General features: G+C 29.9%; 1 protein-coding gene across 2 annotated transcripts; it reads right to left on the reverse strand.

Annotated features, from left to right (window-relative positions):
* Positions 1-869: 869 nt before the first annotated feature.
* Positions 870-4970, reverse strand: LOC113522882 (uncharacterized). Of its 2 annotated transcripts, none has more exons than XM_026908723.3 (3): positions 4490-4970; positions 1952-2141; positions 870-1281 (listed from the first exon to the last, which is right to left on the reverse strand). In XM_026908723.3, exons 1-3 carry the CDS (start codon positions 4739-4741, stop codon positions 974-976), a joined length of 750 nt encoding a protein of 249 aa, XP_026764524.1. In that variant the 5' UTR covers positions 4742-4970; the 3' UTR covers positions 870-973. The 2 variants fall into 2 exon arrangements, with proteins under 2 accessions (XP_026764524.1, XP_031769801.1); XM_031913941.2 differs by lacking the exon at positions 4490-4970 and adding an exon at positions 2515-2832.
* Positions 4971-12594: the final 7624 nt, after the last annotated feature.

Below are 12594 nucleotides of genomic sequence, written 5' to 3' on the forward strand. Positions count from 1 at the left end.
AATACACCTAGAATTCAACACAATGGTTTTCAAGAGGGACGACGTAGAGGTCGACCTGACAAAGTTTATTGCTAACAATATTGTTAGTAGATTACATAACTAACAATCCTTTCCTCCCAGTTCTATTTAGTTTGGTATTAGATGTATCTATATTTGAGAGAGTAGTTAATTATTAGTTTAAGTAATATTATCATTTAAAAATGGTATGACACCACCTATTTTCATTTTATATAATTTTATACACTCCCTCTGATTAATCATCCTACATATAAACGTAAACCTATATAAACGTCAAACATCTAATAAACATATTGAATGTTTAATATATATTTGACCAGGCCATATAGACCATAACCACTGGCAATACCATACCCATTACTCACATTGTCAATTTTTGTAATCAGAAAGATTTTGAAATAGAATAAATACCTAATAATTTCACTGCCATATCGAAGTATATAATTTTAATTAAAGGAATATATCCTTCCAAATAAAGAAAATACTCGTATTTTTCGAAATCGATTTACAACGCGCGCGTAAAGCCTCTGGTATTGCAAGCGTACATAGGCTGCTGTAACTGCTTACCATCAGGTGGACCGTATGCTTGTTTGCCACCTCAGTGGTATAAATAAAAATCTGACGAAGTTATGAGGTAACAAACGTAAAAATACAACTGAATTGAAAATATCCTTCTTTTTGAAGTTGATTGGAAAACATAGTTTTATTGAATTTTAATCCTTTATATTATTTGCTTTAAAATTGTGATTCACAAAATTATTTGTGATTGACTTTAGGACTAGAATACTTTAGTACTTCTAGTGGTATATTCTAAAAACTCTCAGGTTGTTTAATAAAATAATAGATAATAATTATTTTTTCTAACTTTACTAATCATTATAGAAACTCGTACAAAAATATTTGGCACACAATAGTTTATATGTAATAATATTATGACATTAATCTTTTATCAACCTTAACTTTCAAACAGAGATCTTCTATACAGAAATAAAAGGAATATAAAAAGGAAACTGGAATGTTTGATATTGGTGGCTGAGTTTTCGCAGACTCTCTTCAAAGCCGATGTAGACAAATGTTTCATGGTAAAAACGTTGTGGATGCTGGCCAGGTCCTCAGGGGTGAGCTGATTCTCATTCCTGGAGAGTACCACACTGTACAACTGGGAATGAGGCAGCCTCATGCAGAAATTCAGTACTAGATGGTTATTCGCCACTTTTAATACTTGGATGACACCGCCGAAGAAGCGATACATTTTATCGACAGCTGAAAGTAATATGAAACGACATTTTAAATAAAGCATAAAAAAAGCATTAATTAGTTTAGCAATAAATAGTAATATTGTTACAGTTACAATATATTTTATAATTATTTGTAAATTATATAATAGTATTGTCATTTACCAAAGTTACTACCTACACCCTAGAAATAGAGTTATGTCATTAATTATTAATACTTATATAAATAAATTGTCTATGCATTAAAAAACATATAAAAAATAAAAATTAAATTGTACACGAGTTCATGACTGTGAATGAAGCACGAAGTTTGCCCATAGTTCAAACATAACACAAGTATATTCAACGTTTTTAAAAATTTATTAAATTCAATTTATAAGAGGACGAGCTGAGTTTTTGTGGTCTCTCAGATTAACTTAGTATTTTATTAAATTAAAAGTGAATAGCGTGTGAACAAGGTTACGAGCTCAGATAGCATTCATACTCTGTTTCAATAGAACTTAATGATAAGGTAAATATTTTTCTAAGTCATCACAGAAACGCGCTCTTAATTAAATTAGTAACAAATCGAAATTATTAAATTATTAATTTGATATATGTATTACTATTAAACATCAAGAAATTGTCTTATAGTCAGGTCAATTATTCGTTTATTAACACATTCTTTAAATTCTATTAAAATTGTGATAAATACTTACTTCCGGTTGGCACGTCTGTTGGCCAGAACCCTTTGTGCGATGTATTAACCTTGATATGATAGTCGTCTTGCCAAAGTCCCTCGTGCCATTCGAGGACAAAGTGTCTGATGCGGTACTGCTCTTGCAGCCCGTACTGGTGATTAACGTACGGCATATTTGTCAACGTCGGATACGGAGTTGGAGGCGTAGGCTGAAATATAAAAAAATTACTATCAATAACATTATATACACTCAAATTAAAATATAATTAAATTAAATTACTAAATTACTTAAAAAAATATAATTGAAAAAATGTAGTATCAAAGAATTATGCCCTTTGGACTAGGTACTGTGCCAATCATTGACTACATTTTCTGGCTTTTATTAAATTACAATCATTTAGTTTTCTATAAAAATTAAGCCGACTTTGAATCTTCACGACGAAAAATGTTTAAAAAACTGTAAGAATTATTTTATGGATAACTTCTAATGTATATAAACGAATTCAAAATAAAGTTCCCAAATCTTTAGATAAACCCAAAATCACAATGCCAAAATCAATGAATCTCTAACAAATCACTTACTAAGTTTCTGTTCACAAGCCCTCCATTTACATAATCTTCAAATTTCCTTATTTGAATAATGGGACAGTAAGGATTGTATTCAGTTTTCGTTTCGTTCTCCTTATGAAATATGTATTCCCTTATATACCATACTCCTAATAAGCTTTCTTCGTCAAAGTCATGCACGGCGTTTAAGTTAGGACAAAAATTTACATTGTGTGCATAACCCAATGAAATATACAAGGCAAAAATAAAGGTCAAAGATCTCATGATTTTATAGTGAACTTAATAATTTGTGTCGACTCAATAGAGCAAAGACTAATGTATAATTGGTGGCTCTATGTCCCTCCTTCTTGTCGTCTTCACACAATTAACCTATTAATTAACACAGTGACTCCATATCCTGTGAGGATATGTTTCTATGAGTCATAATTTCAGATCTTACTAAAATTACAAATATTAAAATTGAAGAAAATGTTTGGTTTTTAATATAAACGGATGCTTGAATAACTCTTGCTGACCAAATTAGGCATATACAAAAATTATATGTACCTCATTATTGTGAAATTTTTAATCCATCTAAGTACTGAATGATTCAAATGATATCGTAATATTAATTATGTAGAGAGATATTCAAAAGATTGGTTTACAGCAGTCAACATATATATAAAACTGTAACGAAATTAAGAGTTTCAATCAATAATAACTCATTTAGTGTGCCATTGCTGGGTATTTCCCAAGAGTGGAAGTAATCAGGCTACTCTACCACGCTCTTATACTAACGTATGGTGCATTACAATTTTATTATACGGATAATTAGAAATTTCTACCTGATCCCATTATAGGATCTATATCTATGCAACATTATTATTATCTAAATTCAATTGTTTTTGCCAAACGTTAATAGATTAGTCCACAGAATAAATACTGCCATAGGACATAGATAGATACTCTCTATTCCTCTCTTAAGCTGGTCTCCTCCTCTACAAACCTCCTTTTGTCTCAAATGCAGCTAAACGAAAAATGATATCGCGTCTGATTTATAATATCTATTTATGTAATAGTGATAATTGTAGATCAGGCTATTTTTTGGATCACTAAATAAAAGAAAAAGTACGTAAATGAAAACTTAGCTGCGTTTACAGAACTGAATAATTTTCACCAAGGAAAACAATCGAAATATCTTATTGGCATTCAGATATGCAAACAAATTTTGACAATAAACAATAATAGGTTAGTTTTTATAGACTATCATATTTATAAATATATTTATTGTTTAAAATCTCATGGATAGCTCTACCTGTAGAGGAAAAAATTAGGTTGTACATTTTTAATGTATTATGCATATCTTTCTATTTAATATAAAATCTAAAAACTTTCCGGGTAGATATCCGGGTGAAGTCGGAACGAATCACTAGTTATATTATATACATATAGTTATATTCTTTTTTAACATATACAAATATTTATTGATTAAACTCATATACACGTAATCTTTCAAACGAACAGAGTATAGATGAAAAAAAAACATATCAGAATGTATGTCTCTATAAAAAAAGGCAAAGATAACTAAAAATAAAATTTATTTTATAAACAAGTTATGTGTTTAGCATAACTATTTTGTAATAATGCCGCTAGTATCTAAAATATGGTATACCTCATAAAAAATGCATTTAATATAGTATATAATTTAATAAGTATGTACATATAAGTAACTCAGAAAAATATCTCGATTGTTTATAACTTAAATATTTTAAATAATATACATAAAATTTAATTACAAATACCTACATATTTGTCTATGTTATGTACCTATACTCGGATCTACTGAATAATTGCACGTATTTAATCAATTTAAAATTTTATTTCACTTAATACCTATATCTTTTATGTCAAAATATACGAGATCAGTCTATACAAAAGTAACAAGCCCTTATCGAATAAAATCAATTCAACTGAGACCTCGTCTTTTCTGAAATAAAATATAATAACAAACCTGGATATAAAGTTCCTTGATATCAATATAGAAACATTCTTTTGTATGTTCTATTTTGTATTCCCCTTTCGAATGCGGAATTTTTTCAACACCGTACCATACGCCGGATATCTGATCCAAATTAATATCGCCATAGTACGGTGACAGGTCATCACAATATTTGTGATTTTCGAAGTAGTAGCTATTCTGATTATAATTGTAACACTGTACAAAACCCACACAAAGCAAAATCGTTAGTAGATTGTAAGTCATTATGGATTAACCGACCGAGATAACCCGGATATAATCGGATAAACGTTTCGGATAAACTCAACCGGCAGTACCAGGCGACTATACTTCAGAGAAGGTACCGTGCAGATTAACCAGCGGATACAATGGAAGAGAACTCTATGAGACACGTGGGCGAGCTCCCAAATAATTCACAGTCAACTGACGATGTCTCACGGATGCCACACTGCTGGTAATTTACTCGTTATGCGGGAATGCTTCCGTGATACATATTACCGACGCAACTGTGTAGGGGGCTACGTGCAATTGAGGTACTCTTGCACTCTAAGAATGTACATATAAGTAACTCAGAAAAATATCCTGATCGTTTTGTTATACCTATCTACTAAAACTTATTAAACTTCGAACAAAATTTTCTTCAAGTTTTCCTTGTTGGAATGCAGAAAAATATCTTTGGAATTTTCCAGTGGCTTCTCAAGTTTTCCTCCTCTGGCAAACGCTTTCCTTAGCATACTTAGATGCTAGGATATCAGAAGTACCAGAATGTAGAGTGTAGAAAATCAATACTATGTAATGACGTCACTAGGGGTTACATATCGACCGGTCGCGATGAGACGCACGATGTGTAAACTTATTGATTTTTTCCGAACTATGACTATGGTAGATACGTATATACACCATGAAGTATGCTCAAGAGTTTGAATTTACTACAATAATTCATATTTTATCAGCTCTACCGACTAGAGCGCTACTCTTAAGTAATGAATGACTGAAATATTTTTTAATTATGGGCTATAAAATATAGTTTACTTACATACTTAAATCAATACAAAAATCCTACACTCATTTTATTTAACTAACAAAGACATGAATAAATTTATTAGAGATTTTCAAAATATACATGACACCTGAAATGAAATAATATGCATTAGTCATGTCGTAAACTGTAGGCAAAAAACTTAGAGCTTAAAAAAATTAGTTTTTTGTTTATTAGATGTCATATACGCTTTGAAAATCTTACTGCGCGTTCTCTCTAAACATAGTTCATGTAAATAAAGAGCATTTATACCAAATTTTATATATGTATATATATATAAAATTTATATAAATATATGTATAAAAAGTTATTTTTGCTTTTATAAACATCACGGTAACTATTTATTTTTACCAAAATACCTATACGTTGCAAACAACGGTCAACGGCCGACACGGTGTGTATTCACATCTCTTGTTTCGCCGAGAATAATTTATTTCATATAAAAAATACGAGGAATGCCGTTTTCAAATGTTTCACTAACAAACAACATACGAGTATTTTATCGTATCTTTTTTTCTAAATAATATCTGGAACAATAAACTTTAGAATGAATAAACTAACCTAAAGCAAAAATTTATGGTACAAAATTTAATAATAAAGTATTATTTGTTAGTACTTTTATCATTATTATGCATCTCGATACATCCATTTAAATTCATAATAAAAAAACTAATATTACTTAAACAGGAGATCGTAACATTGCTATATTTATCTCCTCGTAGCATTTTCATTACAAAATGGCAAGTCGCTACGACGGCGACCTACAAATTGCGAATATCAAAAAAGTCCTCCAAATAAAAAGTTCATACGTCGAACTATTGGCACTATAATAAAGATAAGTCCACCTTTGCACATATTATTATATTTCTAATTGTTATTCGTACTGTATGTTTGAATGCAATAAAAATATACAAAGACAACCAGGGACTGGGAATAAGTTTTAAAAGGAGAAATTCGTCTTAACTGGGCTGCTTTTGTCTTGTGAATTTTACTCGATAGCATACCCAATTCTTAATTAATTTTGATATTCACCATCTTGGTTCCATATTCATTTTCTCGGTCTGGAAAAGTTGTTTACAAATAAATACAATGCTCAAGTGTTAAATACTTACAAATAATCAAGTTACCTTTTTTCATTTTTCCAAAATATAAAACATTATAAATTTTGTGTTAGTACTTTATGTACTTAAATACTGGGATACCATATTTTAGTAAATATTAAAGTAGTGAAGTCTAGATTTTGTCATACCTAACTTCGATTAATCGCTGAATACTCGGCACTTTTTTGTATCTTAACCTACAACGACTTATTTCGAAAATATTCATATTCTAAATATTGCGTACAGGTTTTACTTCAACCCTCACAAAATTAAAATACAGAAGTAAACCCTATTGATTTTTTTTTTACAATATGTAAAACAATCGTCAAAATCGATTTAGGTAGTAGGGCACGTCGCCTAACTTGAATAGAAGTAAAGAAATCAAACAAATTAAGAACTTTTTCTATTCCTTCTTTTGGAAGTCCCAACTAAAAACCCCGGAAGTCACCTTTGCAATCTCTAGATCGTTGTACCAATTGAATAACGGATACGTTTTTTATTCGCAGACCCAGTGCTATCAAAGTGATCTTTTCCATCATTTTTAGTTTCACTGATTCAGTCTCTCGCGCATATCTGTTATACTTCCTCTTTTGAAAGCCATAAATGATATCCAATGTTCGCAGCCGACGTATACAGATAGGAAAATCATTGACATTATCATTTCCATTGGTCGATGAAATTAATCTCTTCACATATATGAACCTTGGGAAATTCCAGATTGAGATTAAATTTTTCGCTAACCCCATGTCAATGAAATTGCGATGGGACTGCCCCGGAGGTTTTGTGGTTTTCTCTACTAGGGTTGCAGAGACTTTATGGAGTTTGTATCTTATATTACGGTCAATAGTCTATTGGTTAAGGACATCACTAAATCGTATCTTTATCCCCCTAAAGATAAGAAGTTTAATATACTTAATTATATGACAAATTCACACGGTGACTCCATGGTGTTACTTACCTTACTATATCAACTTAATCCATAGCTACCTATTATAAAATAAAAAGGAACTAAACAAAAAATATTACTAACAATGCTATGTTAATGTATAATTTAAGGAGATAGTGAATTTCATGAAATATGTAGGTATTTATGAGGGAACAAAATTATTATGAAAACTTTTTTATTATACCAAATATTATTTTTTATTATACAAAATTCATCAGTATAACTGTCATCATGATATAATATATATAATGACGACAGATATGAACATAAAAAATGATCAAAGCTCTTCACCGCTGATCCTATTTATTTATTTATTTCATACTAGTGAGCCGGTCCGGCTTCGCACGGATAGGTGAAATTTTCGAAAATATTACTCGCTAATACAGTTTTTGAGATTATCCGTTACAAACAAGCAGACAATCAAGTATCTTCTGTTTATAATATTAGTACAGAATAACTATCAGTCAGCTAAATGAGAACGATCTAAACTCTATTTTCTTTAATAGACTACTTTACATACAATATTTAATCATATTATTTTTACATAATTACAATTCATTAACTGAAGAAACGTCCCCAAATAATGAGAAAAAAAGAACAATCAAGGGAAGAAGATAATTAAAACAAAACATGCTTACAAGAGAAAAAAATCAAGTACGTGAAAACTTTTGGTAGGATATATAAGGATGTATATTGTAGATAGTTATTTTCATTCCCAGAATAGAAAGTATTTATACTACATTATTATATTTTAAGAACATTTCAGATTTAGATCAAAGTTGCTATTTGTTCGCAGAAGAAGCTTTCTCGGCTACGAAATGTGTATAAACTTCCATGGTGACGTAACGCTTTGCCTACGAGGATACTAGGAAACTATGATAAAACAAGAATCAGTACGTGTTAGCACGACATCGTGGTAACCATAGTGGGCGCCACGCGCATACTAGTTGTACCCAATAGGGTGGCATAACACAGAGTAGGTGTGAATAGTTTTCCCAAACTATCGACTGTGAGGTGGGAGTGTAGCTGTGACGTAACATGTGCAAAAGGGTAGGGTTATTATGCGAGGTATAAGGCGATCCACGTGAATACTCTTAGATACGGAAGGGAAATACGTCGTATATCCCATACTGCGTGTACCTACGGAGAATTCGCATAATAGACCGACAATTTGCAAAATACAGCAAGGTGATTTTAATAATCATTTATTTATTTTCCTAATTTATTTATTATATAACAACATAAAATAATTCCAGCTATATAATAGTAAATGTATAACAATTGTATAGTGTGATTGTTTGTTTAATATGATTTAATAAATTTAAAAATATAATTTATATTACCTAATTGTTAACCTAACATTTTATATTAATTTACCATAGAAGAATAAATATATAAATACTACAATATTTCTTATGTAATCCTTTTATTCTCATTTTTAATAAAGAAAAAATGAGTCTACTGTAATCATTAAAAACTCGTAGCATCAATCTACGAAGTTTAAACTGTAAACTGAAGTTCGTAGCTTTAAATTATCGTAGCGCAGTCTACGAAGCTACATAGTATGGGCCGTAAAACTAAACGGTAACCGCAACCTCCATCCAATTTAGCATTCCTAGTAAAAGCTAAGGCGAACAATTCCATGGACGCCATTTTGTTGAAATAGAAATTCAATTTTTATTTTTAAACAACTTAAAAAAAAAATATTTTCAATTCGACAGTTTTGTGTATCTGTGTATTTACACTAAAATCTTTCAGAATTCTAATATGATTTTGATGATTTTGATGCAAAAATAATATACTTTTAAAATTGATGTTGCTAATATATAAAAATGAAATCTTAAATTATTTATTTAGCAATATTTTTTGCAATTTTTTAAATTAATCTTTGTACATTACTATAGCAGAATAAATTTCAACAAAATTTTATTACAAAATAGGTTATTATTAGCTGGGCTTAGAAATTGGTAATGTATTGTCAAAATAAAAGAATTATGCTATAGCTATTCATACTCTTCAGATACGTTTGGACCATCTATTGTATAAAATCCCCAAAAGCGGATAGAGGTGTTTCTTTTTTTTTATACCACTGAGGTGGCAAACAAGCATACGGCCCACCTGATGGTAAGCGGTTACCGTAGCCTATGAACACCTGCAATACCAGAGGGATTACGCGCGCGTTGTCGAATAATTATATTTACTAAATATCCCCAAAATCAGTATGAAATCATTTTTAATTACCAAAATAGTAATATTGTCATACATCAAGCAGACGGAAGTCATGGACACATCTAGTTAATAAATATGCATAATGTTCTACAGGACTATCAGCCTTAGTTATTTTTTTTTCTAGAATAAAATTGCTCAAGGGGTAGTTTAACTCTGTATTTTTATAATACCCTAGTAGCAAGGGTCACATGCAAACGCTGACGTGTCACAATTGAAATCCGAGCGTAGCGTCTGTAGAACTATCGGGGTGCGCGTGGCGCGTGGTGGTGGGCGTTCGTTTACTCACACAAATATAAGCTGTGTTCAACAAATAAAAATTTAAATAAAATGTTCGTTATAAACATGTTCTTGAAAATAAAAAACGACATTATTCAAACTACATATATATATATATATATATATATATATATATATATATATATATATATATATATATATATATATATATATATATATGTAATAATAAATAAAACTTAATTAAGAAAAATATACAAATATACATATAAATATACCTAACATAAAAAATAAGACTGAATTAAATAAATTCTCCTTTCTGAAGTCAATTCAAAATATGTATTTATCGGCCGCTAAATCTTATAAATATGAAATTACATTCATTTGTTTGTTACTTCCTGGCTCCTTGTCGGCTCAACCGATCTCTATAAATTTTTATATACATATATTTTTAAACATAGTGAAGGACGTAGGTTACTTTTTATCTCAATTACGCAGACGAAGTTGGAAATATGGTTCGTTATTATGAGTATTATTTATATCCACAATTTTCAAATTTAAATCTTAATTACATAACTGTAAATTATTTAAGGGTAGAAATGGTTAGTAATACGAACTAAGCCCCATTACTGGCAATACCCTGCCGGGTCGCTAATTCCGAGTGAATTCATTATAATTCGCAAACTAAGCTAACTTCATTCCCACATATATGTACATCATCATACATATATAACATCAACCTAAACTAATAGCGCCATTCCCATTCCATTTTCATCCGTTTTCTACTTTCAAAATTCGAATACGAAGAATTTATAATATAATTCAGTAGTACCTATCATTGAAAAGAATTAAATTGGTAATTCTAAGAAAAAATCTATTCACAGTCGAATAATACCTATTAAGAAATAAAAACATGACTTTTTACTCGTACTAAAAGACGACACCTTTGGCATTTATCGTGTGACCTTTAAACTCAAGGATTCATCTGGTGTCCTCACCAGAGGTCGATTTTACTAGGATAGCAGGATATTTAAGGATACCACAGGGAATAATCGTCATTGATACATATTTGGATACATAAATAAAAATATACCTTTATATTATGTAACTTGAGTGACATTCATGCCGTATGATTATATAAATATAACCTGATATAATTACATATTCAAATTCTAAACTGATAAATATATAACTTAAAACCATGTTCAGATATTTTTAAGGCTATTATATGTATTATATTATGCCTAAAAACGTAAAAGTAAATGGATTAGATACATTACATTTAATTTATTAACGCCCAGACATTTTATATTTTTAACGTTAATTATCAGCATACTGCATCCACACTGTATCGCGTTTTAGTGAAATACTTCTTTAAATTTCGATATCTAAATGGCTTGTTTTAATGATCTTAGAGCCAATATACTTAATATTTATGAGATTTTATTTCCAGACATTGTCAATAGAAAAAAATTAATATAGACATAAATTATATATATATATATATATATATATATATATATATATATATATATATATATATATATATATATATTTTAAGAGATAAACGAGCATGTAACTTAGTTGATGTTAAATGATTATCGCCATCAATAGGCACCCGCAACATCAGAGAAATTGCAATTGTTTGATCCTTGAAGCTAACATTGTAATGTTTCTTTAATAAATGCTAATAAATAAAATATAAAATTGTGTTTTACAAATAATAAATCTAAAAACCGACAGCAAAGCACTAATTTGTTTTAATTCAAACACTAAAATGTGATAAACAAATATTCGGTAACTTAACAAATTACTCTGAGCTATATATAACATTATACTCCGCCCCGGGGCGGGAATAATATGGGGTAACACATTTTGGGGCCGGTACTGACTCGACGTCACGTTGCAAAGTTACCAGGCTCCCATAAACAGTAGAATAATACAATGTGGTAACAGAAAGGAGCACCTTTTTAGAGGCTTCCCAGGCTCTTTTTATATGCGACTGAAAATAACCTTCTTGCCTTTATAATTAGAAACATTCTATAAATAAATACATACTAGGTAGATACGTACTGGAATTAGAAGGTCCTAAATAACGAACAAAGTATATTTTCAGATAGATAAAAATTATTTTAGGTACTTCACTAATTATAATACTCAAATTAATGAAGTTAATTGTAAATGGGTATTACCTACAGTAAACATATTCTACACATTTAAAAATTTAACATACATGGACAAAATTTCATGTTTGAAGATCTATAACAGTTGACTATTCTTGAATACTTATATTATGTGCTCCTCGAATTTGAAGCGTTGTCTATTTAAATAAATTTTAATAAAACAATGCCTAATTCTTTAACGATGTATTAAAGAAGTGGGTAAGTAAGAGCAAGATCTCCACCCCTTAGCTCCACCCCTAGGAGTGTGAAAGTGGATTACGAAATCTTATTTGATGATACTTACTCAACTATATTAGTCTATTTAGTAATATTTTCTACAAGTTTATTAAAGCCACCATGAATGCACTATTAATTTATTAGTCATCAAC

The sequence above is a fragment of the Galleria mellonella genome, unplaced genomic scaffold (genome assembly GCF_026898425.1).
Source record: "Galleria mellonella isolate WM207_F2 unplaced genomic scaffold, CSIRO_AGI_GalMel_v1 utg38, whole genome shotgun sequence".
NCBI lineage: Eukaryota > Metazoa > Arthropoda > Insecta > Lepidoptera > Pyralidae > Galleria > Galleria mellonella.